This window comes from Poecilia reticulata, linkage group LG16 (assembly GCF_000633615.1).
Source record: "Poecilia reticulata strain Guanapo linkage group LG16, Guppy_female_1.0+MT, whole genome shotgun sequence".
NCBI classification, from domain to species: domain Eukaryota; kingdom Metazoa; phylum Chordata; class Actinopteri; order Cyprinodontiformes; family Poeciliidae; genus Poecilia; species Poecilia reticulata.
The window spans coordinates 17,537,029-17,563,951 of NC_024346.1; the positions used below are offsets into that span (position 1 = coordinate 17,537,029).

General features: G+C 41.4%; 1 protein-coding gene across 2 annotated transcripts; it reads left to right on the forward strand.

The window, feature by feature from the left end:
* Nucleotides 1-3,565: 3,565 nt before the first annotated feature.
* plekhg4b (pleckstrin homology domain containing, family G (with RhoGef domain) member 4B) lies at nucleotides 3,566-25,943 on the forward strand. Of its 2 annotated transcripts, XM_008432538.2 has the most exons (24): nucleotides 3,566-3,806; nucleotides 7,785-7,982; nucleotides 8,864-10,109; nucleotides 12,926-13,129; nucleotides 14,564-14,687; nucleotides 15,091-15,184; nucleotides 15,695-15,781; nucleotides 15,993-16,109; nucleotides 16,429-16,527; nucleotides 16,938-17,080; nucleotides 17,156-17,294; nucleotides 17,404-17,526; nucleotides 17,859-18,011; nucleotides 18,295-19,166; nucleotides 19,260-19,509; nucleotides 20,251-20,340; nucleotides 20,469-20,693; nucleotides 20,851-21,021; nucleotides 21,104-21,281; nucleotides 21,681-21,797; nucleotides 22,269-22,550; nucleotides 22,861-23,093; nucleotides 24,261-24,323; nucleotides 25,595-25,943. In XM_008432538.2, the coding sequence occupies exons 1-23, from the start codon at nucleotides 3,738-3,740 to the stop codon at nucleotides 24,303-24,305; spliced, it is 5,259 nt and encodes a 1,752-aa protein (XP_008430760.1). In that variant the 5' UTR covers nucleotides 3,566-3,737; the 3' UTR covers nucleotides 24,306-24,323; nucleotides 25,595-25,943. The 2 variants fall into 2 exon arrangements, with proteins under 2 accessions (XP_008430760.1, XP_008430761.1); XM_008432539.2 differs by lacking the exon at nucleotides 24,261-24,323.
* The last annotated feature ends 980 nt before the right edge of the window (nucleotides 25,944-26,923 follow it).

Genomic DNA, 26,923 nt, shown 5'->3' on the forward strand with positions numbered 1-26,923 from the left:
TATTTACTCACCTCCTCCTTCCCTCAGGCAAAAACCGAGCTGTAAATACAAAACCTATTATGTTATTCTCTTTAAAGACTCTTACAGCAGCTAAAATGTTTTAAATGTGTCTTTAAACATTGAGATGCACATTTATGGTTGGTTGCAGCTGCTTTGATCCACAGGTGGGAAATTTAACCTGGAGATGCTTTGACTGGAATTGTATAAGCAAAATTCACAACATTTTAGCCTTTTTGCATATTATTTAATCTTATTTTGTGGATAAATTATGATTACTTTTTTTTTGTTTCGTAAGATTTAATTAGAGAAACTTAAGATATAGTAAGTTATTCTAATGTTCACACAGCAGATGTCTAACTTAAAAAAAAACAGGAAGCTTTATATTCTTTATGCCACAACTTTTTAAGAAAAAGGTTGACGGTTTAAGTTCCCCCTACAATTTTGCGAGGACTGAGTGCCTTGTGGGACTGGTATGAAGTGAGGTAGAAAGAAGGTGTCACATTCCACAGTTTGGTGCATGTTTGCATTAGTTCATCACAATGACCATCAATTTATTGCTCAATATAATCCATCGTCTGTTTACAATGTGGCTCTTTTTGTCTAAAGTTTTCACAAACTGAGCTTTCTGGAAGCTACGGTTCTCGCCTCTCTATAAGCACCATTAAAGGAGATGAGTTTAAAAAAAAAAACAAAGTCAATTAATCTTTTGTTGTAGTAGTATAACCCCTAAACATATCATAAAATGTAAATAACTTTAAACTTTTAAGTAGAAATACTCGACAGAGGTATAAATGTGTTCTGTCACCACAGAGGCCAAGTTTGTGACTCTTTTTTTAAAATTGGGAAGAAGAAATGTACTATGCATAATAAGCAACACTGGTATTTGTTCATTCAGCCAGGAAATGGCAACAAAAACATGGAAGCTTACACAAACTTTCCAGGGCAATAATTTATTCATGTTCAGAACTGGAACTGAGACAATCTAGGCTGGACAGGGACCTGAGTTTATCTTCAAATGCACCATCAGTATGATGGTAAGGGAGGTAAAGCTACAGTTACAAAACATTTTGGGGGTCACAAAGCTTTCAAAACTACAATTTATTTCAAGACTTTTTATTTCTTTTTAACATAAGTGCCAATAATTGTGGATTGCCCTGCACGTCTTACACCCTCCACCTCCTTTAAGTCTTTTCTTTTTTTTGTTATCTGTGAGACATGAAGATGAGAAACGATGAAGCTGCAGCTCCTGTGTCATCTGACTAATTTGTCTTCTATCTGATCTTGTGCCTCCCCAGGGGACTGGCTCTATCAGATTTTTCACATCACATAAATAATGTTTACCAGAAGCTTGCGTAAATACGGCTATTTTAAACCTGCAATTGCCAGTGGAAAAACAACCGGAAAGGTTTGACTGTTAGTCGTGCGGAGTCTTCAGCCTGACCGAGTCTTTTGTTTCTGTCATAGAAGAAGACTGAAATCATTACATTTATTTTTCACTTGTGCATTAACGTAGATGAGCTCACCAGTTCAGCCTTTAGGATGCAGTTTGTTAATCCCAGTGTTGCATGGCTCTCTGCTGACCTCAGTCATCGAGAGAAAAAAAACACACTGATGCCGTCTCCTGTGACCACAGAGGACATGTCCACATTCCTAAAAAAGACACACTGTATGAAGTGGGTAAACGCAGACAGAAAGATGTTATTCTGGATCTTCTGACGAAAACACATCTTTTCAAAGACAAACTTGAGTAGAACTTCGTCACTGTTGCACGAGTAATCCCTCTGGATCACGTCCTATGATTCGTTAACAGCATATGACTGTGTATTTGTCCACAGACGCTATTCCTCGTTTTGCGTTTTCCTTGCTTCTTCTAGTTTTTTTCAGGATATTTTTCAGCTACCCTTATTCAGCAGAAAGTAACATGTTCTGTAACAGTGAAAAGTCTGAGGGCAATGAAAGCTAATCAGTTCAAATTAGCGTCTCCTGGTTCTGGTTCTCCGCGTCCATGTTTTTGTTGAGGCTGAACTTTTAAGTGGGTTTTTTTGCAATAGAAAGCATTTGGGTTGATGAAAAGTGCAGCAATTAAAATGATACATGAATTAGATTTTCTGTTGAGAAATACATCCAGCTTTACATTTTTTCTCAAAAATAAGAAATAATAACAGTTACCATGGTGTCATTTTATAACTGAACCGTAGATGCTATAAACCACTCTGCTTTAAGATTCATCACTAAAGAAGGCAATGAAACACCAAGGCTGCATATTATATCAAAAAATATATTTTAAAATTGTTTTAATGTTTCTTTAACGCTTTCCAAAAAAATCTGAAACATCCTTTCATTTCATTATTGCGCTTATAGTTCAGAAGCTCATCTTTTCTTGTTTTGGTATTTTTATCTAGAACAAATGAGAATGAAGACTGCGAAGAGACTGAAACAGAAAACGTTTCTGTTTCAGAAGTTTCAGTAGTAATTATAGGCTCTGTCTTTGTCCAAACAGCATACTGCTGGAGGGAGGAGGACTATATACATGAGGTATGTGCGTCCTCTGTTTACATTGAAGATTATAGAGTAGAGACTAAAACAAGACAAACTTGGAGATTTAACATCACACCACAGAACATATAGTTTCATAGTTTAGTGAATCAGCCTTTAATATCTCCGCTACACAAAAAAAGAGTCAATTTTATTGGATAGTTGTGCAGAGAGTGTTGAGTGACTGCAGCCAGTGACAGTGGGTCTTCTTGTTTCTCTCTGGTCATTTTGTTGTCTGCTGCCAACCATTTCTCTAAATATAAACCAACTTAATTACTTTTCCTCACTACTGTCTCTGTTTAAACAGGCTACCTTAATGTGACCTTCCCATTCTCACTGCACATAGCTTTCCTGTTTAGAAAGAAATGAGAAGCTCTTCAGTTTGGAAGATCCATTCTCCCCTCGTCCAGGTTTCTGAGTCTGTGCCTGCTTATTTTATTTTTTGCTGGTCAGATGTAATTATTAAGGAACGTTAACAAAGCTGGTAATTATAACTTCATTTTCTAGCTGGCTAAAGAACTGCGCATTCCACCGTGACAATATTTAATAGGAATGCTATTATACACCCTGACCTGAGCTGCTGCTCCTGTGCTAATGTCTTCCTTTCTTTTTTCTTTTTGAAAAGCAGCAGAATAAGCTGAAACCCTGGTCCATTTGTATTGTGGTGACAAAGGGAGACCATTGAGGCAAGAGGGCTGGCGGGGAGCTGCTAGTTGGAGGCAGGGGGTGCCGAGGGTTTTATGTGTGGGGGGGAGATTGGAGAAGAGCTGGTCAGAGTCCGATGCACGCTCATTGTTTGAATGTTGGGGCTTGGAAGCAACAGGCTAGGTAAGTGTGAGTATTTTATGAATGATGAGCTGCAAGTTGCTGCATTTGTCCAGCTGGAGGAGGCTTCAGTAGCAGAGCAGGAGCGGTGGCAGTAGCAGGGCGGGGGAAGTTGTTTTGGGAGAAGAAGGGAGGGTGAGTGACGGGGAAGGCAGCTCTCTGCCTCTCTCACGCTCTGGAGTTTAGTTAGTCTGCTCCAGTCGCCGACTGCACAGCACGCTGAAGGAGAGGCAGAAAGTGGCAGGCAGGGGAGGGGGTGGAAAAAAAAATGGAGCTGGACCTGGACCAGTTGATATCATGAGAGTGGAGGATCAGATCAGCAACTCGGACTTGACTATATTATTTATTGATGTTTCGGATCTTCTTCTGGTGCCTAAATGCTGTCACAGGGCAAAATGCACCCCAGGGCAAAGTCCCGCAGCTGTGATAACTACCTGAGTATTAAGGTATGAGCTTCAAAAGTCTTTTTTTTATCACAATAATTCTCTTTCGGGTATATTGTTTCATTTCTTTTTTGTCAGCTGAAAACAAAACTATTTTGGGAAATGTCTGATAACGACAACCTGTGGGTATGATTGTAGACATTCCACAGATAGATGTTTTTGATACAGCAGTGCACAAGCAGCTAATATTATGACTGCCAGGCCTGTAGCCAAAACATACCTTATGGTTTTTTGTACATGCAATGCGTGAAGCAGAAAAAAGCGCAGCAGCATGTCTGATTTTGAGTTACTTTCCTGTTCAATACAGATGAATATGCCTTTAATTTGATTTCATATCGGTTGAATAGTGGCTTTAAACATGTTTTGGTGCTTAGATGAGGCTCATTTCACCTTTTTGAAACTAAAGGAAGTCAGTCAGTCCTAACTTTGTTTTCTCTCCGAGATGCTCCTCTTTTATCAGCCTCTCAATTGTTTTTGGAGTGCACACTTTCTATATTTACCCTGCTAAAGTACCAGCAGAGTTTGTTAGCTCCTTTTGTCTCTGCTGTCCCCGCGCCATTAAAGGGACATCCATTCATTATTACATCTCTTTGTAGGAGCTAAATTTTTTCAAAGACATCCAAGAAAACTTTAAGAATGTGTGTTTTCAGGATGTTAATAACATCAATAGGGGTCTGCTGGGACTGTGCGCTCAGCGCGGGGACAATATCCTGTCAGTGCTGTTTACATCCTGTTGGAAAAAGTCATTAGTTCCAAGCTGAAGATATAAGTCAACTCTTTTTGATAAATCCTGTGGGAACTTTTTGGGAAAAGTACCTCAATCAATTTACGTCAGTCTGAAGACTACTCAAACCACTTTTCACTTTTTCTCATGTTGTCATATCAAACCGTTCACTGAGATGGAAGGAAAAGAATAAATGGTGTTGAATATTTCCTAAAAATAGAAATATGAAAACAGTGCAATGCACCCCTACAGCATGATTCTACCGTCACCATGTTCTTAGGAATATTAATACATGCTCAAAGCGGGGGTCTAACCTCGCTCCTTTGTTGGCATCCTGGCACCTGACAGAGTGGGGCATGTCTGAGCAACCTGCCGCCTTTCATTCACTCTGCTACCTTCAAGGGATGTTAGCAGGTTGGTTAGTGAGCAGCCTATATGGGGGCTTCAGGGCTCTCCTGTTTCACTCCCCTGGTGACTTCATGCTCCACTGGAGTCCTGGTAGGCAACGTCTTTTGTGTCCGTGACCCACTAAATGCGTCGGTGACCACCTCTGTCCCTCTGACTCTCTGTGTCTCTCTTTTAGCAGCCTCACTGTCGCACTCTTTTGCACCGGTTTTGAATCTTCATTCATTTTAAAGTCATAACTTTAAAATGACTAAAATAAAGTTAAATAAAGTTATCATAACTAAGATAACTCTATTTAACTTAAACCAAATAAAACCTCAGTTTCTATTTTCCCCTTCAAGTTTTCCCGTCTCATCCATCACTCTGTGTGTTCACCTTGCGAACAGCTGTTTTCACCCACCACTCAGACGAAACCGTCCCACCTGGAACCCAAACCCGACAATTACCACCTCAGCCCCTCCATCAACGTAGCCAGCCGTTTTACAAAGACCTGGCATCAAAAAGGGTGGGACTTCCCACTTTGCTTCCATCCTGGCTAAAGCTCTGAAGCCAGACACACAAAACTGCATTCCTCTGTGGCTCAGAGCGAATGGGAAGTCCAGCTTTGGTGGTTTGGCTTAGTCCTCCAGCTGATATATGTAGATATGTGGGTTTTTTTTATTTTTGGAGCAGACAGTATTCTCAGGTGATGCCTGTGTCCAAAGAGCCTAAAATTTCTCACAAACTTTGAACGATATTATCCGCAGAGGGAATGAGATAATGCAAATTTATCGACATTGTGGCATTTTGTTGCAACACCATTGCGCCGGATCACACGGAGAGCCACTCCTGCATGATGAGCTGTCTTTGAACTGCAATTGAACTCAAATCTCTGCTCTGTTAGGTAATTGTTCTTCAAAACCCTGCTTCTGTCACTGGCAAGTTTTTTTGCTATGCCTTTGAAACCTGAACACAAACTCGCCAGTCAGTCCTAGCAAGGGCTTTCCTCCCATTGTTAGCGCTCCTCTAATAAAACACCGCCTTATTCTTCTCCCCTTAGGCGCAACAGTGACTAATGCCCAGAGAAATGTTTGTCTCAACCAAAGCAATGTTTGACTGCTAATGGAAGTGGGCGTTTTTGTTTCTGGGCACCAACACTGTACAGCACATGCCACTTAGAGAGGAGGAGTGCACAATGAATGCCTTGTTGCGGGGGTCGCAGCTTGTATCCAAATGAGCTGAATTGTACTCACACTAATTGATGATGCCAAGCCGCTCAGATGAACTGGACCATTCCTGTAAAAGGGTGAAACATAGGCTGTCCTACAGGTTGAAACTCTAAAGGGTGTCTCTTGATTTCCACATGGCATTTTATGCATGTATATTGTCATGTAAATGTAGCATAGATCTTCTAAAGAATGTAGCATAACAGCCCATAAGCCCTGCATTCTTCAACGCGCTGCACGGTTGTTATGGTGCCCCAACTTTCCCTGCCGTTCGGCCGTATATCTGGATGCTTATCGTTGAAGACAGATGTCTTTATTCCACTGTTGTGTTCCACTCAGGAAGGACAGATAGCGGGGCGATGTTTGGCCTTGGCTGTGACTAATCAGAGGAAGGGCACAGCCTGATCCGCAAAAAGCAACCTACACTGCAGGTCAACCTCATCCAGGACCTCAGTATTCTCAGATGTCCTGTCCCACCATCAGACACGTTGTAGCCAACAGCGTTGAACATTTTCCCCTCCGTCGGTGGCGGATGGTGGTCATAGGAGGTCATGTTCGAGTCAAATAATGTGTGATGACTTTGTTGTTATTACAGAATTACAACCCTGCCTAAAAGGTCTGACCAGTCTGGACTTTCCAGCCTGGTTGTTTGTGTGTGATGGAGGTGATGTCGCTCTGACCAGGTGTTTCCCGTCGCTAGGATGCGCTAACATCCTGACTCTTCTGCTTAATCCTGCACAGGCACTCGCATGCTTACAGACGAATGCTTAGTTGAATTTATCTGCTCTGTGTAGATAAATATGCTGTGCAAAAGTTTTAACTCACACTCAATTTCTAATATGTTTGCTGCCAAGGAGGCAAATGATAATGCCCCAGGTTTTTTTGATGGTCTTTCAAGAGTTTTCTGTTTTTCATTGTTTTTTCATTATAAATACCAAAGCCTTTATTTGTCTCTCTGAAAGTAATATTTTCTTTGATTTGTATGTACTGAAAAGTTGCATCTCTCTTCATCTTCAACTTTCTTGCAAACACCTCAAGATTGGGTCAAAATAAAACTCTATGTAATTTCCTCCAAGCCACAAATCATGGTTCTGCCACCATCATGTTTCACTATTGGTACGATGTTGTGATGTAGATTGTTGTCTCAGTCTAATGCGTTTTAGACCTGGTTTAGTTTGGTTTCCATCAGATTATAAAGCATTTCTCCACCAGGGTTTGCTTGATTTTAGCCAAACAAAATACTGTCTGGAGTAAAATGCTTCTGTCTTTTAATTGTACTGCTTAGCCTTGGAATACAGCAGATTGTTTCACATGCAGTACATTCCTGCAGTGCCTTCCTTCTGATTGATACATTTGTGCAATTATATCATTTTGGTCCGTTGTAATATCTCTGGAAAAAACAAAAAGGTTTTAGATAAAGTATGCAACTGTGGAAATGTCAAAAATAAATCCAACAGGAACAGCTGTACTTTATTTCGGGTTAATCCGAACCATTGACTGTAGTTGTCCAAATGTTTCATATGTTTCATTACAGATGGAAGACGTTTAGATGATGACAGAAATCTGTGCAAACAGCAGTTTTCACCTCAGTGCATGCCTTGGGGAAAAGCATATTTTTTCTGATTTGTGCCTCCCGTTTTCCCTCAGGACGCAGAGTCTTTGGACAACTGCATCCAGAGCACCTTGTCTGCGCTGTACCGTCCCTTCAGTGCCACCGCCTCCACCGTGCTGTGGCAGCTCTTCAGCGTGGTGGAGAGACAGTACCGTGGAGACGGCCTCCGCTGCCTCATCGACTTCTTGCTTCCTGCCAAGAGGATCCTGCAGATTGTCCAAAAGGAGAGCTGCGTGAGTGCTTCACTGGACACGGTCAAATTGAGGAATCTGGGAGTGTCTGCTGGGATTTATTTCAGCCTCCATTTGGGGGCATAATGTAGTTAGAGATTTACTGCAGGTTTGATGAAACCAGGTTTCTTCCTAACTTTTGTAGGGAATATGAAATTTGAGAGAAAGAGCATTGAACAATGCAGTTGAGGCTAAAAGGTTTTGCTCAATAGCGAAAGTGGCTCTGAGAAAGAGTTGATTAATGACTTCAAAAAGAAATAGAATTTTTTTTGGGGGGGAGAAACAAAGGTAAAGGGGTACAAAGTGAAACTCAATATTTCTTTTTCTCTCGAGTTAGGACTCTTAAGACCAAAGCACTGAAACTTTATTCCTCTGTATTCAACTCTCTGCTGATTGCACTGTGACGATAGCCACAGAGCAATAGCCTCACATAAGCCTGGCCCCTGAGAACAGATCGCTGTGCATGGGAGTCTTTGTACTGCAGGCAATATGAGAGCTTTCAGGGGGAGATCACCTCCTCAGTCTTTCCCTCGGATTTCATAAGAAGTGAAAGAAACCAACCCTTGAGCGTTGAATCTTTAGGTCTGTTTTTTTTTTTTCTTCTTCTTTTAATGCTGTCACAGCAGAGATTTGTGTTGTGGTTGCTGCGAAACCAGGCCTGATCAGACAGGTTTTTTTTGTCTTAAGCCGAATGATCGCTGTGAGTGATTCAGCCAGAACGTACTGTAAAAGCATCTTGTCCCTCCATTACACTTAAACATGTGTTTGAGCAGCTATGCACATGTAAATTGAAGCCAGAGCAAGTGCTGGGAGACATAAAACACGAACGATAATAATACGTTTCAGGAAATCTAAAATTAATTGACGTCTCTCCGTTCTTTTAGGTAAAGTTCAGAGGCCTACTGTTTTATCACGAAGGATGGCCGCTCTGCATTCACGAGAAAGTCGTCCTGCAACTTGCACCGCTGCATAAGGTTCGACTGAAGCAAGGAGACTTCTACTTCCAGATCGTTCCGTTGGGGCGCAAAGCTGCGAAGCTGGTGATAAAATGCCTGTCTGCCAGCGGGCAGGCCATCGCAGAGATCCCCGTTCCAGAGAGCATGTATGGCAGCGTCTTCACGGCTGAGTTCCTGCAGAATGTGACACGAGATCGAAACCTGCACCCTCTACAGAACTGCCTACTCACCACCGGTACGGCCGTGTACAAGACGCCGTGGAAGAACGTGGTCAACCCGCTGTTTGTCAGCAGCACGGCGGACGCCATCATGCAAGCTCGCTGCAGCAGCAGAGGCAGCTTCAGGGGTCACCTGAGCACCTGCAGCACCAGCGGCTCCACCGGGACGCTGGACAGCCACCGCAGCTCCAGAGAGTCCCTGGTGTCTCTGGGAGCTGACTCCATCTTCTCCGAGCCCACCACGCCAAAGACAAACCACAAGGACTCAAGTGGTGAAAACCAGCGTGTTTGTAGGGAAAAGCCAGTAACACCAGTCATTAAAATAGAGGGAAACATAGAGGAGTTTGGTAAAGAAACAGGAGATGACGACGCTGGTAGAAGAAAACGAGAATCAGGGTCGAGTAGGTTCTCCTTCGATACGGATCTCAGTACTCCAGACCTTCGACGCCGCCCGAGAGACTCTGTTGGATCAAATGGAAGCAGCAGGAGACGTTTCAGGGAATCCTACATGGAGGCCCTGCAGAACCCAATGACCCTCGGGTCCAGCTCTGAATCCATTCTGGAAGAAAGCCCTGAACATGGCACTGGCTCGAGAGAGCGAGCCGTGACACCGGGCAGCAGCCCTGACACCCGCGCCTCTCCCAGAGAACATTTAACCTGGAAGTTCGGCAGCCGGAGTTGGCTCAGTAGCGACGACTCCAGGCCCAGCACACCTCTTTTTTACCTGCAGAAGGGGCTACGGAGCACCGAGAGGCGGTCAGACAGGCGCTCCAAGTCGCTGGAGAGGACTAACAAGGCAGGCCAGGTCAAAGGCCACCGAGAGCGATCCTCCTCTGGAGGCTCAACGAGCGTGTCTCCCAAAAAATTGATGAACGGTTACACGCTCCGCTTTGGGAAGCTGGATGTGGAGGCTGTGTTTCCTGGAAATGAGAAGAAAAGCAGCAAAGAGGACTCGGGTATGTCCTGGTGCAGCAATTATTAACATCATGCCATAAAATCCCAATAAAACACATTGAATGTCGCACTTATAATGTGCCCCAATGCCGTGTAAACAAGATACTATATAAAATATGACCTAGCAACACAAAATTTATTGAGGCGCTCTACTTCTTTACCCGTTTAGATGTTTTTAGCTGTAAAACACAGCAGCCGCTGAACTTCCTGTTAAAGCAAGTAACTAAATGCTAAATGTGTTTTTTCAGGAAACCTTAGGAAAATGATGAGGTAAAGATTACTGCAGTACAGTTATCTAACAAATTGAGTTTACCACAAGTTTATTACACAGCAGTAATTATGATATGTTCCTTCACTGGCATGTTATTGTACTTCTTAGCTATCGTCATGTACGCCTTGCTTTTACAGCAAATACTTTTGTTCTGAAATGTGCATTAATTCCTGACAAGAAAATCACAGTGCCTAACTATTCCCCAAATCTGTATAGTCGTTTTCAACTAAGAAATTATGCATTTCTGACCTAAATGAAGGGACTTAATTTCTCTTTTTCAAATTCTAATGACTGCTTGACAAGTTTTGCTTTCTCTACCACTATTTGGATCATGATGACTTATCACTCATCAAGTAATGCCCTCTGAGCATGACAAACCTCAAACTAATAGCAGGGTGTGCAGTAATGCCCTGCAGCAGGACCAGTCGCAACAGTTCATCCAATGGCTGGTTCTCTAGTCGGAGTAGAGACAGCTTATGTCTCTGAGGCTTTAATGTCTCATTAATGAGTGATTGGCTTTTTTTAAAGCCCACGCTATGTGTTCTTTGGCGCATTCAGGGAGGCATGTATGGCCCTACCCTGGAAAAAAGCGCTTGAGCCAAGCCTGTGTTTTCTTTCCCGCCATTAGTCTGTTTTGTTTTCTGTTGGTCTGCGATGGGTGGCACAGGAAAACAGAGATGTGAGGGTCCCACCTCGGAAATCGTGTTGTTTTTAAATGGCACTGGGTCTTTCATGAATTGTGAGCGCACACTGAAAACTGTGTGTGTTCTGCTAAATATCTGGACGCGACCAGGAATATTGCTTAGAGAGACATTTCCTGATGACAGGATAACTGTCGATCATCTGAAACATTGCAGTAAAAGCTCATCACTCTTGCCGAGGTAGTATTTCAGCTTTTGCAGAGCCAGTTTTCTCACAGTGGTAATTCAAAGCCTACAAAAGATCCTGTAAACCCTGTAAACTGACCGTAGGGACCCCAATGAGATGACGCTGCAATGCTATTCGGGTTGCCGGGGGATGCACCGACGATCCCAGATAGGTTCCCTCTTTTACAAAAGTTTCCTTTGTGAGTCAAGCAGTCACTGGGGATTCAGGGGGGGTAAAAAATGCTTTCAAACCATGGTGATGTTGTTGAGAAACATTACCTGTATTGACTTCTGCTTGTTTTGAAAAGAAAAACCCAGCCCGATGCCGAATCTCTCATAATGACAGGAAATGTTTGCAATACTTAAACTCGGTTTTTATCTCAAATAAAAAACGATCCTGTGCAGATTTAGGATTACCTTTTGCCTAAAAACACAGGATGATAAAAGGGCGGCTTTGCTTTACGTCGGTCACTTCCTCTCAAAACAAAGTATTTTAGGAAACGTGCTGCAAACACAGTCCTGGTCACGCAGTCGCACAGGAAATGCACAAACTGTTTAAAGACAATAGAGGCTGATCATGGAGGGTTTACTGTCAGGGTGCACAGCAGGACAATACCAGAGGCCTCAGTCTGGTTAAAGAGACAACAGATGACAGTCATCCATCAAATCATTGACAAAGACATGCAGAGCTACCCGCAGAGTGGGTGCAGCACGTTATTAGTAACGGTTTGGTGACGTATGTGTGAACAATTACTTGAATTTTCAAATTTGTATTTACGATACTATAACAAAGTTTACACGAGTTACTGGTATCGAGGCACACCAAAGTTTTTAAAAAGTTGCACTTTCAAAATCGCACAACTTTTTTTTCGTATTGTACACTCAAAAATCCAATGACCAGAGTTTTCTCTTGCTGTGCAGCACTTCAGAGTTCCCTCTGAACTTCCTACGTTTCAACCTCTCCAAAGGTTAAATTTTCAGCCGATCATAAAGTAGTAGTCTGACACCAGAAGAAAAGAAAAGGGGGTTTTCAGAGACTGTGTGACGCCTGATGTTTTGAGAACAAGGTTATTAAAACTTATGAGAAACCAAAAAAACATTAATCATGAAATTATTCAGTAGATTCACCTAGTTTGTCTAATTAAATTAAATTTACCCACCAACATCGGATAACTTGAGTCACTTGTGTTAAAACAACAGAAATGTAGTAATTTGATGTATTTGTTTTATTACTGATTAACTTATTTCTCAACAGCAATTCTTGTGTTTTGACATTAGTATCCATTTAGTAAGGCACCCAGGAGTTTGTTTCCCGTTTGTTTGCTCCCTCTGGAAATGAATTAAGGCTGTGATGTGTGGAATCACTTGGGAATGTTAGACCGTCACTCCTGTAAACACAGCCTCCGGGTTGACTGGGTTGAACAGGCGAAGGTAAAAATATGAAAGTCTAACAACACCAGACTCACCTGTGACTCAGAAAAACCACACACCTGGTCCCATTGATGACTCAGGGTGAACTCACCTATAGATAACATCTAATTCTCCACAAATAACCACTTCTTCCAAGGTACAAGGGACAGTAAAAAGGGAAGCCTCTAATTTAGTTCTATAGTTGAACACTGGTAAACCTCAGTAAGGAACCTATCGGAGCTGGGCTCACCGTTTGCGCTTACCTCTACAGGTCAGCGTACCGACGGCGTTAGCAGTGACATCAGACGGCACAAAACAAGTGTTGAAGAATCACAGAGTCCCAAAGCTGAAAATGGGATTACCCTAAGTCCAGGTTCTGCTCAGAGATCTTCCTGTGATTATAATCCGGCCTTTCCCAAACTGATGTCAGAAATCAATCAAGAGCTGCTCACCTCAAGGGCTGTGATCCTAGCAGGTAGGAAACTCTCTGCATCCAGTGAGCTCGTCTCGCATGTGCAGCGCTGTTCAAATGCCGACTTGTATTTCTTTAAATTAATTTGACTTCGTTAGTTAGGCTTCTTTCATTTTTTTTTTCCATGTCTTCTTTTTTTGTTCTTTCTGAAGGCCTTTTAGAAATTTTCTTTAGATTTTTCTGTTTTTATGTGGTCCAATAACTGAGCATTTTCAATTCAATACAGTATTTAACCAATTAGTCATTAAGGAATAAGACCTGTATTCAAATTAATTTAAATCAGTCAAGCATCAACATGTAACAGACAATAAAAAGGAAACCATTTAAAATCATACTTTTTGGCACTTTGTGACTAATAGCAAGAGAAAAGACACTATTTCCTCAAATTCTTTTTGTTACTTAGCACCAATAAAGTTATCCCCAAACAGCTTTTGGGAAACTGGACTTATAGGAGATAACAATCTGAATGTGCTATTGTTGCAAACAAAATCAATATTGTCCAGGTTTTTGAACGTAAGACCGGGTTTTCAAAGTCGAAGCCTTGTCTAGGATGTACTGGACTCTGAACCTTTTTAAAATCCAACTTGGTCTGAAACTGCTGGCCGCATTCAAATGCAATCAATTACCTTTTCAATGAAAAAAAAAAAAACCTTTCATGTTGCCATCTGAGCTCCTATGTGCTAAAGACGAGAAAGATGAGAAAACAAGAGGAAGACGCATGTTTTACTGGAAATATTATACTGCTTTCAAACTTCAAAGAATTTCATTGTGATTTCTTGGAGTAAACTAAAAATATTGCATAATTATAAGCAAGATGATAACAACAATGAGAAATGTTAATTTACATATTTTTCACAAATAAAAATCTACAAACGGTGGCACATCCTTGTGTTAAACCCCTAACATACATTTCACTGCAATTACTTCTGCAAGCTGGATCTCGCAGCTTCTAATAGTTTTAATAACATTCCCGTATTTAGCTCCATCCATCTTTATATCACTTCAGATTAGGCTCTAAGTCCCATATGAGGAAATCCTTCCCACAGCATGATGCTGCCACCAACATGTTTCACCATAGGGAGGATGTAATCCACGGAATGTGCAATGTTCTCCTTTGACTAATCAAATTTAACATAATTTGATTACCTAGCCCTGCTTTTAATTTTCCCATAGCTTTTTGCTGACCTGTCTTGTGTTTCCTTTTGCCTTCATGATGCTGTTTGTTCATTAATGTTTTCTAACAGACCATTAAACCTTCACAGAGCAGCTTTTTTAGATGAAACAACATACTCTACTGACTAGTTAAAGGCAATTGAATTTATGGCGTCAGGATAAAGGAGGTCGGATGCAAATATGTGTCACAGTTATTTTGGAAAATCATTTCATTACACTGAAATCCCAACAAAATGCGCTGAGATGCATTTTCTCTTTTTCCAGGAAACCGAGACCGTGGAGGGAGACCAGTGCTTCAGGTGTGCACCAGAGCCGAGGTGTGGGCGCTTGACACATGCAGAGTCAGCGATGTAACGTGTTTACTGGGCTACTACCACTCAACTCTGAGGTATGTGTCACGTGTTCAGGATTATGCACCATTAAACACAGCCAAATTGGAATAGTAACTACAGATTATGTACATAAGTGATCTCTGCATTTGTCTTTTCACAAGCTGCACAAACTGGTTCTTTCAAGCAGCATATTGGAACATTTTGTTCATGAACGGAGTACCCAAACACGTCTGCTGCTGGAGACGTCTGTCCAGCATTCAGCATTCCTCCACTCGGAGAACATTGTGCATGTCTTTGATGTTAGTCAAGCAAACATAAAATGTCTCTAAACCCAGCACAAGATAATCACATATAAAGGGGTTTTGCTGCCTTAGAATAGAGAGTATTAATTTCTGTGTAACTGCATGCAATCATGTGCTGGATCAAGGCAGCACACTAACCGTAACTCTCTGGTTGTAGGAAAGAAAGGCGTGATCAAGGTCTGGCTGTTATAATAGACAGCAGAAGACAGCAGCCTGTCCCAACTCTGTTGTCATCTCTGTTTGAATTTCAGGTGAGCCCGCTGTGGAAAGTATGTAATTACCCTCCAACACACCCAAAGGCTTTATTTTTTTTCTCTCCGCCTTGCTAAAAAAGTCTGTAATGTTATGTCTCCGCACCAGAGCTATGATACGTCTCATTCCTTACACGTTTGCAATTGTTCTGCCTCTCGGACTCCGACACCGTGTGGTTTGTGTTTTTGTTTTGTGTTTTTATTTTGTTTGCTTTTTTTTGAGGAGGCACACCTTAAAGAGTATAGTGCCTGCACTTCCAAGGCATATTTTAAAAAATGTCTGACCTCAGGGCTCTCGCACCGAGGCCTGTCTTTACTTGTCTGTTTTTAACCACCGGCTGGGAGCTGGTTGGCTGCAGCTAAAGCCAAACGATACATATCATCATGTTATGGTTAGGCTTTTCTCTACGTGATGTAAGATAGTCTTTTTCTTTTTCTCTCATTGTGAGAAACTTATATGGGAATATAATGCATTGTTTTCATTTGGAGTTTGTCCTCGATTTTTTTCAGTCTTTAGTACCGAATGCACTTTATTCAATCCTGTTCTTGGTGGACAAAGATGGATCAGCCAAACTGGACAGGGATATTGGCGTACAGGTAAAAGTGACGTCTAATTGTTTTACTTATTTATATACGTCTGAAAGATGTCTGGTTGTTCCTCTTTCATCTTTTCACTGCATGATTTGATGAGTGAGATTAGCTGCGTGCAGGAATTGACCTGCAGGCATTTAAATCTGCTATTTCTCTGAGGCAAGACTAGCGACATGCTCTTGACTCAGACCCTTTTTTTTTTTCCTCCTTGGCACAGATTGAGACGCTTTCATCCCTGAAGGCGCTGCTGAAGCACATCGACCAAACCCAGCTGACACGAGACCTGGAGGGCACCTATCATTACGACCACAACCACTGGATCAGCTTCAGACAAGTGCGTCTGACGCAGGCACCTTTTCTGTTGCCAGAATCGTAAATACATCTGTTAACCCGGTTTTACGAGTCTCAAGAAGCTTTAAAAAAAAAAAGCTTTCTTTTCTTTTTTGTTGTTAGCATTATTTAGTTTTTTTTTATTGCAAGTAAAAATACAAAGGAAGATCATTGTAATGTTGCAAACAATTATAGGGAAAAGCCTGCGAGCTTGTCGAAGCATGATTAGTTTCACGTGTGGCAATAGTTTCGTTTTGACTGTGGTAACACTATTAATCCACGGCTGTCTCGGTTTGTTTTCTTTTCTGTTTCTTTTCCTGCAGAAAATTGAGCCCTTTGCCAGCAGCTGCAGTGCAGCCATCGGCTTCCTCCAGGAGTCCATCAGGACTCTGAGTGTTTCTGGAGACCTCAAGACCTCTCAGGTGAAGCACTCGCCTGAATACAATAAGAAGCTTTGTGTGCTTGGGAAACATCTGAGTGATCCCTCAGGGGACAAATTTGTACGTCTGATGTTTTTTTTCTTAACCCTGACTTTATTTTTTTATTACACAGTGCCATTCAAAAGTATTCCCATTTTTGCATCCAAAACGGTGGTTTTACAAAGTATTGATTCGTAGCAGCTAAATAAAAAAATGCACACCACACTTGTCAGATTTTTATTAGTAAATAAATGACAACCATATTACTCCCCTTCTACTTCTCTATTATGAACAACTTTGTGTAAGTCTATCTGCTAAAATCCCAACAAAACGAAGAGAAGTTTGTGTTTGTATCAGTAAATGTTAAAACGTTCTGATCGTTCCTTTACGAAATCTGTTAATTTGCCACTCAGGAGGTGTCTGAGGTGTTGGAGCAGCAGAGGCATCTCATGAAGAGCGTACTAGACGACACCAGTCTGAACCGACTGCGTCTGGAGGGAGGGACTGTTCTCGCTCGCATCAGGAAGGAGGAGGCGTGTGAGAATGAAAACTACAGGTACAATTAGACGACAGCTTGGGACTCGTGACGTGAAAATGTAAATTACCAACCCTGGTGATTTTGCTTTTTCAGAGATGCGATTGAGGTGTTGAATGCACTCTACAACCAAGTAGACGAAGAGGTTCATAAACTGGTCATCCTGTCCAACAAGTCGCAGAAAGAGTTGGAGGATCTGCTGGAGCTTCACAAGTTTGAGGAGCAGACACAACAGGTGAGTTCAGATTCAGACATCCCTTTCCACCAGATCCTTAAATACTCTTTGATGTTGATAAAAATTTTTTAAAAAACTACTTGGATGAACTATGTGTTTTTCTTTCTAGATAAAGCGCTGGTTTAGCGTAGAGGGAGAGAAGCATCTTCTACCTCTGGAATCTGTAACTTTGTCTACAGACAAAATAAAAGAGATGAAGGAGAGTTTGGAGCAGTTTCTGGAGGAGTCAGAGGTAAATAAAAACTACAAAAGAAACGACCTCTAAATGGTTCTGTTGAATCATGTTGTGGTAGTATCTTACTTACAGTACTACCTTGAAAAGGAAAATAAACGCTTAAAGGCTGAAACCTATCCCAGTTTTCCTCCCGTTCAGAGAAGCCTTTAGCTTAACATTTACGTGCAATTTTTTTTTTACCAATTCCCCAATTCTGTTGCCTGCTGCATGTAGTATACGGACTACTCATGTCTTTTCATTGAAAGCCCACCTGAAAAATCCAAACTATCTCTTACAGGCTGCTCTCAGACACGTCATTCTCATGCAGTCTTTTCTTTTTTTCCTGACAGTTCCAGACGAGGCTCCTGAATCAGAATCCCAGCTCCCTTCCAGAATCGGCTGCTTGCAACTTTAAACAACGTCTGGCCTCCGTCTTGAGCAGAGTACAGGAGAGGAAGGCTAAGTTAGAAGTCCTAACCAACCTGTACGAGTTCTATGACTCTGTGAGTTTCAGAAATAATTTTTTAATTCTACCTAAAGTCAAGTGATATGTTAGTATTTATTTTTTCTAGTCAAACAATTTTAAGAAAATATATCCATATTTAATTCACTATGCGTTGCTATGAAAAGTACACAGAATTTTTTCTTGGTTTTTTTTCCTCTTTTTGTTGTCACAGTTAAATGGTTGAAATTGTCAAATCAACATCAGCCATTCATAACTTGAATAAACCCATTTCAGCTTATGCTTTTGCTCTACAAGTGAAATGCTTTCCCTCACGTATTCAGGCGCAGCAGTGGATAGAGCACTGCCAGGATTATTTCCACCAGCTGAGTTTGGACGGTCCCGATCAGACATTTTCACCGTCTGTGGTGAAAATCCTGCAGGATTACTGCGCGGAAGCATCTAAATTCTCCATGGACAACTTCAGCACTCTCAACAGCATGGTGCTCTCACTGGAGTCCCCCCAGCAACTGCAGCAGTGGAACTCCATGTGGCACAATTGCCAGCAGACCAAGCGGCAGCTGGAAGCGACGTTGGCTCGAGCCTCAGCGTCCGACCAGAACCCCAGCGCCGTCGGCGCGGGGGATTCCTCACTGGCTGTAGAAAGCTGCGCCGTGCCCCCGGAACTTCCTGGCGCTAATGGGTGTCTCCACATACCCGGAGCTATTATCCCGCTTACATTTGAGGACAGCAAGAGTCTCTCTGCTGAGCCTTTTTCGAGGAGCCCCTCTGGCTCCGTCTCATCTCCGACGCACTTTACGTTCCCCGTGGACAGAGAAAACAAGCTGGGGCAGAGCTCGTGCACTCTCGATGACACGGACAGCGACTGCACCGTCGACTCGACCATCTCCTGCCACTCTGAGCCGGTGTACTCCAAGGCCACTCGTCTCCGGAAGCACCCGATGAAGAAGATTATGAAGAAGACCATGAGCTACGAGCTGACCCCGAGGGACGGCGGCCACTCGGACGTCAGCCACGTTCACGGCTACACGGGGGTCTACATCAAGGGCTTGGAGGTTGCCAACAATGTGTCGGCAGAGAAGAAGCTGCTGAGGCCCGACGTGACCAGTCCCGCTCTGGGACGCAGCCGCAGCATGTCCACACCTTCAAGGACACACAGCAGACGCAGCGACGGAGATGGCAAGAAACAGAGCAGGTGACGGTATAACCCAGTTGTTCTGGCAATAACTTCACATGAACACAGTAAGCTGCGTTACGTGCTTATCGTTCACATCTTTGTGTTTCCCAGTAAAGTTCAGCACATCATGGATGAAATGATTTCCACAGAGAGGGAGTACGTTCGCTCCCTCAGCTACATCATTGAGCACTATTTCCCCGAGATGGAGCGCCTTGACTTGCCGCAGGACCTGCGAGGGAAGCGCAGCATCATTTTTGGGAACCTGGAAAAACTGTGGGACTTCCACAGCCAGTACTTCCTGAAGGAGCTGGAGGCCAGCGCTCACTCTCCGCTGAGCATCAGCAGCTGTTTCCTGCGACATGTAAGTGGACTTCTCTGTGAAAGTGCACTGAGTCAGAATGAGACGTAAATGAAGTCAAAGCTCTCTTAAAATGGATGAAAATCTTAGGAAATAAATGTGTCGACAACTGAGAGCTGAAATCTGTCAAAATACGCCAGCATACTATATTACCAGTGTATAAGCAAAAGAAGAAGGTTTTAAAGCAATATATCATATATAATTGAAAGAGGTTGAAATATAGAAATTTAAATAAATTACATTTTCATTATTTGGTCCTGCATTTGTAGTACTTGGTTTTTATTTTTCAAATTCATTGAATCTGTATGTCGTGTTCTTTGTTTTTCTATTAATTGTGATCCTTATTTCATTTTTTTATCATTAATTTTTATTTTATTTCCCAAATTCTATTTGCATGGTTTTTTTCTGCCTTGCTGTTTATCCTTATCTTGGTTTCACATTTTTCCAATATTTTTCAGGTTTTATTTTTTTCCATTATTTTTTCTTTCTATAATTCTTTAACTTTTGAGCTTGAATTAATAATTAAAATGTACAGGTTCTGTGTTTTTATTTTTTACTTTTTAAAACTCTGCTTAAGGCATCACTGGATTTAAGCACGTAATTGGTAGTAGTTCCTAATTTTTCTATAATTCATGTGCCTCCCAGCACACTCTGAGGTCTTGGTCTTTTAATGTGTTTGTTGGCTGAAATGACGGCGTGCTGCTCTGTGATGTAGTCGTGGTAACTGATTCACGTTGGGTGCAGGAGGATCAGTTTGGGATGTACGCTCTGTACAGCAAGAATAAGCCGCAGTCAGATGCTCTGCTCAGCAGCCACGGCCACGAGTTCTTTAAGGTGCGTTTAAAACTGCTCTGGTCACATTCCTCATGGCCCCAGAGTTGAGCTACAGGTCACATCGGCATGCCGTAAAGAAACCCATTGATAAAAAAGTTTGAACTGCCTTCCTGTATCTGTTTGCCTAGAATAAGCAGCTGGAGCTCGGAGACAAGATGGATTTGGCGTCCTACCTGCTGAAGCCCATTCAGAGGATGAGCAAATACGCACTGCTGCTCAAAGATCTGATAAAGGAGTGCAGCTATTCTCAGGAGCAGGAGCTGAGTGACCTTCGCACTGCTGAGGAGATGGTGCGGTTTCAGCTTCGGCACGGGAACGACCTGCTGGCGATGGATGCAATCCGTGGCTGCGACGTGAGTAAGCTGCAGGGAATTAAATCACGTCTCTATAACTAAGGCGACTGAGAGGTCATCAGAGCTATTTTCTGAAATGGAAGTCATCTTGTTTTCATCCCATGAGGAACTGCATTGTTCTCTGTGACGCATATGAGCGGCCATGCTTCCTCTCCAGGTGAACCTGAAAGAGCAGGGTCAGCTCCGCTGCCAGGATGAGTTCATCGTTTGGTGCGGACGCAGGAAATACCTTCGCCACGTCTTCTTGTTTGAGGACCTCATCCTCTTCAGCAAGACCAAGAAGATAGAGGGAGGATACGACATTTACATCTACAAGCAGTCCTTCAAAGTAAGATTTCGGGGTTTTTCCAAATGTATCTCTGCCACCGTTTACTGACTTGAGTTAAACTTTTCTGTGTTTTCCTGTGCAGACAGCAGAAATAGGTATGACGGAAAACGTCGGTGACAGCGGCCTTCGCTTTGAGATCTGGTTCCGTCGGAGGAAGTCCCAGGACACGTTCATACTCCAGGCCAGCTCGGCCGAGGTCAAGGCAGTGTGGACGGCTATTATTGGGAAGATCCTCTGGAGGCAGGCCCTCAGAAACAGAGGTGGGTTACAAAGTCAAACAAAAAGTGTCCATACAGCACATAAAATCTGTGACTATTTTTACACCGATTTGCTAAAATCAAGTAAAAAAAAAAACATTGCTAAGTTGTTCACTATGATTAGACAATGTTAGGAGTAGACAGAGATGTGCAAAAAAGCTTTTTCTGTCCTACCATCACAAGCCGGAAGTTATTCTTCTACTTGCAATTTTCTTTCATCCCACATGGATTCATTTCATCCTTTCCAATTTGTATTTTTTGTGCTAAGATCATTTATATTATTGGGGTATATTTGAACTTTCACACAGATGGTCTCAAAAAATTATTTTGAATTCCTGTGATTGCGATCTGACTCTTTTCAGGTGAAAAATAATGTCCAATTCCTGTTTTCATTCATCTTAGAGCTGCGTATGCAGGAGATGGTTTCCATGGGGATTGGAAATAAACCTTTCATGGACATTAAACCCAGCGATGCAGCCATCAGTGATAGAGCCATTGACTACATCATGAAGGGAACAGGTGAGCTGTGCTCTTTTAATCTGATTTTACTCATCTTCCTTTTTCCGTTGTAGCCTTAAAGGGACAGTTTAGGTTTTTGCAAGGACAGGTTCTGTAGATAAGGTGTGAGTGGTCAACATTTTATCCGCACTATCCGTCTTGTTAGACTCATTCAGATAATTTCATCCTTAACCAGTCGAAATAAATATGTAAAGGAAATGTGTAAAAATGTCAAAGAAATCAAACGTTTGAGAATTAATGTTTTTAAGACCCAGTTACTCTCTGGCCAGCTATTGAACAAACTCTCTGAACCACTGTATCAAAAATCATAAAGTTTTAACTTTTTTTTTTTTTTTTACTAAAGCCAAATCAAAATGATCTTTTAAAACATTACCTAATCCATGTCAGAAAACTAGTTTCCTTTCTGAACATTGGAAATTACTTTTGCCTTTTCAATTCAGGCATCGTCTCTGTTCTCTTTTCTGCCCACAGAGTGTCGGACGCGGGCGTCCATCGCGGTGTCGTCGTTCGAGCACTGCGCTGCGTTCAAGAGGCCTCACTCCACCATCTCCAACAGCAGCACCTCCTCCTCCAGCAGCCAGTCGTCCTCTTCACTGCTGGGCTCCCTCAACCTCCACCTGTACTCCTCGCCGTCCCACCCTCACCCACACCTGTTCCCAATGGGCAGCGTGGCGTCCTTCGCCCAGTGGCCGTACGACTGCATAGAGGAGGACGAGCTGGAGCAGGACGTCGTGAGCAGCAGGCCCTCCATGAGTCAGTGGATACTTCATTTGAATGTTCAGATAAAATGGCTTAAACTAAGATTTTAGAAATGATTACAGTGCTCTTTTTTTTTCTGATTTACTTTTTCTTCTCTCTTGTTTTTCTTTTAACTCTCAAAGCATTTGCTGAAGTATTTTTTAAAAACTGACAGAATAAAGAAAGTGTCTTCTTTGGTGCTACCACTAGGAGCTACCAAACGCAAACACATGTCGAAGCTTTAGCTCTGTAAATGAAAACTTTTGCCTTCAAATATTTTATACTTTCTGCCTTGTATGATCTACTCTGTGTGTTTCTGTGCCAGTCACTGAAAGCTCAGAGACGTCCTCCTCCCAGTGCAACTCCAGCGACAGCGTCACAGGGCTGAGCACCCTCACCATCCCTGGACCTCCCAGCGTCGTCATGGAGACGTTTAACAACAACAACGAGTCGCCTGATTTCCTCTGCTCCTCCACGCCTCCTCCCTCCATCACCTCCACGCCGATGTTCCACAAAGATGAAGACCTCCAGCCGCAGGGCACCAAGTTCATCACAGCAGTAAGTGTCTGACTGATTGTTGTTTCTGGAGGCCTTTTTATCTGAAGTCGCACTCTGTGCCTTAGATGAGTTTGCAAAGGCACCACATTTCTTTTCTAATGTTGGGCTCATGTCTTCTGACTTGCTCCAGTCCAACAGAAACATTTTTGCCCCTGGTGCTACTAAATAAAATTTGTCTAGAGCTGCAAAACCTACATGAGGCTTAGAGAAAAAAAATTAGCTTCTTGAGTTTTAGGACTATCTGATATTGAAAATGTGTCCAATTTTACTTCTCTTTTGGATGTTTGAACAAACACTGTAACTGAAAGATAATGAAAAGCTTATGTAACATTATTTGTTCATTTTTGTCCAAAATAAAGCCACAATGTGGAGCCTGAGCAGTCGCAGCTGCTCTGGAGATCTCTGCTGAAGTGTAATACAGTTTGATGAAAGTGTTGATCCAACGTTTCTCGTCCATCTGCTTTACAGTAAGATGAGGACAAATTATCTAAGTTTGTGAATTCATGGGAATTTTTGTCACACATTCATGTTCTTTATTTTTGTACTTTGAGCTGTGTTCTGGTCATTCGAGGTTCATTTTATGAGTCTTTCAAACGAGGATGCAGAGTTTGCACAAGAGCAAACGGCTAAATGACACTGCAAGTCACATCATCAACTTTTGTCCATTTTTGTTTCCTGGCAGAAGTTTTGCTTTTAAGAGCTATAAAAAAAATCAGAAGAAAGAACAGAGGACAACCTTTAGTATTTTAACATTTAACAAGACTAAAAACTGTATGAGCCAAATTTCAACAGTTTTAAATATGTGAAGCTTCTTTGTTCCATCTTTTTAGGCTGTAACTAAGGCTGCACACCATTATCATATTCAGGGATTTTAAATTAAGGCTTTTACTGATGTTTTTGAATTGTTCCTTTTTTTCAAAGACTGATTGTAGCAAACTATGAAAGACTTTAAAAGTGAGAATTGGATGCATTTGAAATTTATTGTTTTTGCTAATACTAAATAATAACAATTATTATTCTTAATAATAGTTTGACAATTTTATGCTTACAGTTTGGGGTCATTATTAAAATAACTGTCTGTACTGTAAATGTTTCCCGCCTGGAGGTTTAGATACATGTTAGATTCTCACACCACTTCTATTTTCATTGCTGTTCTGCTTTTACCAGAGAGCAGCCACTCATGTAGCGGTCGGCCTCTCCACAGTAGTCTGACTGGTGGGGTTTAGCCCTGTAAGTAACCTCAGTTACAGCAGTGGACATTTTGTATTGTTCTCTTTCCAACCACATTAACTCCTGGCCTGACTACTAAAAGTGTTTTTGTTTTTTTTGGTGTCGATGTTTGTGTTGCATGAAGATGTGTCCAGATGCATTCAGCAGACTCTTCCTCTGTCTGGCTGTGTGTTCCTGTTAGCTTCTGACTTTCTGCTGCCTCATTCGCCTGTTTTTCTCTGTGGATCCGACATCAGGGGGGAAAAACACAACCCATGACAGAAGCTCATGTTCTGCATGTTTGAACACATGCATGCTGTTGTGCATCTGTGTTTTACGACCTTGCAGTGCATATAAACGTATTGTATTTGAATAAAACTTAATAGGGTGAGCAATAAGAACAATATATGTACTTTTTTAAAATAGTCAACTTCTCTGTCTTTGCCCTGATTTAAATACACAAATATCATTATATGAATTTTTATTTTATTGTTTTAATTCATAATTTCTTCTTACTGTTTAGGCTTATATTTATATTAGGTTAGGTTAATTTTTTTAAACATTTTTTTTATTATTATTTTCATCCCTGATCCCCTTAACAATTAAAAATATACTATGCACTCCTTGGCGTTATTCTTATTGTTATTTTAAATTTTAGTTAGTTCTGTAGTATTTTATACATATTTTCCACAACTAGATCTTTTTAAAATAGTATTCAAATCATAAGTTAAAAGCAGAAATAAAGAGATTAAGCAGATTGAAGGAGTTTCAAAAGGTAGGATTTTGTGAATGAAGATTTGAGAATTGCTGAATGTAGTGAAAAGTGGTTTGAAGACGAGATAAAACACTTTACAAGTGCACAACATTTTCCATTTAAATTCATTTCAATTCTCCAGAATTGTTTGTTTATTATACCTGTTTATCGTTGCTATGTAACACAGGAACTAGTACTTATCTAGAGAGGAGAAAGCTTTATGATTATTACTTTTATTATTATTAATAATAATAATAATAATAATAATAATAATAATAATAATAATAATATGTGATTAATCCTTTTTATGCACATCCTCATATGAAGCTTATTTTGAGTGATACTCAAACATCACATTACCTTGTAAATGACTGTTTGACAAGATATTTTGCTTCCAAAAACTCTGCTTTGTCCTTGTTTAGCATGTTCAGCGTGTTCAGCATGTTCGCTTAAGTAGAAGTTTTACTTCTGTGTGTATTTTCGATGTACAATCATTGAAGCTATTTATGTTTGCTTTTCTGTCTTTTTTTTTTTGCAGTTGTGAAGTTTTCAAGTCGCACAGCAAATTTCACACAAGAGAAAAAGAAGACGAAAATAAGGACGACTTGACTTTTGGAGCACTAAGACTTTAATTAAACTCAAACAGAAAAATAGCATTTTCTGACAATACTGTATATCACTTAGACTAACGCATGATGTTATGTTTCTATATGTCCGTGTCATGGTACGTCAGAGGTCTGTACATTTGATTCAATGAGATAGTTGTGTGTTTATATTGTAGATGTATTTTGCAAATAAAGTAGAAAACACATTCAGACGTTGCTGCATTGTATTCCCGTGACTTCTGAGTTACATGTTTGTACAGATTAATAAAAAGTTTAAAGCTGTTTCTGCGTCTAATCCTCCAACACATTAAAGACTGCCGCTGAAGCTTTTTATTTTTATTTTACCCTGGCTAATAAAGATAAATGTGTGAATGTGTGAATATGCCTCAGAACAAGTGACAAAAATATTTCCACTGCTGGAGTGTGAACGCAAAACCACACAGAGAGCCCTCTGCGTACAGACACAATGCAAAGGGAGACCCGATATCACCGTTACTCAAAGAGACACAGAGGTAAAATGTGGTTTATACTCTCACAAGGGGGGAAACTGACGTTTTGTTACCGCAGCTCTTGCATTTTGCAGTCCGTGTCAAAACATCAGACGCAGACCACAGCTCGGGCTGCGCTGCAGGGGCTTTTGCTCTAGCACAGGCAACCAAGTCAAAGCCACACATGAAAGCATAAAAGGTGTCACTGTCTCCTCTAAAAGCATGCAGTTCCACAGTTCTCTGTGCACAAATAGCTTCACCGTACCACGATTAAACAATACAAGCAGCTTAATCATTTTGCTTTTTTCTCTTTGTAGAACCAGAAGCAGAGGACGGTAGAGAGGAAAACCTCCAGTAACAACACGCACAGCCCCATCACTTCAATCTGTCACAAACAAAAAAAAACATCATTAATATACAATATTGTCACAATGGAAGTATTTATGTGAGATTCTGCTGATAAATGTGTTGGAATCAGTTTTGGTGATGTTCTTACTTTCATAAATGGATCATGTGGATTCCACTGAGCCAGGTCGACACTTATCAGAATGGCACCAATAACGGCTACAACAATGCAGCCGCAGTTAACTGCGATTGACACCTGTGATGACAAAAAGTCACACATAAGTTGTTGTTTTTTTTTTTTTTAAGATGTTTTAAGATGTTTTTTTAAGACTGTTGCTTTAAAAAGTTGCTAAACTCACCATCAGCAACGCTGGATATTTGAACAACAGGCTGGAAACAAGTCCGGCTATTACAAACTGTAGGGGGGAA

Coding starts and splice junctions, on each gene's coding strand:
- plekhg4b (XM_008432538.2), top strand. CDS start 3,738: ATGCTGTCACAGGGCAAAATGCACCCCAGGGCAAAGTCCCGCAGCTGT. Junction 16,528..16,937: donor GAGACCTCAAGACCTCTCAG/GTGAAGCACTCG, acceptor TTTGCCACTCAG/GAGGTGTCTGAGGTGTTGGA. Junction 21,798..22,268: donor CTACATCATGAAGGGAACAG/GTGAGCTGTGCT, acceptor TTCTGCCCACAG/AGTGTCGGACGCGGGCGTCC.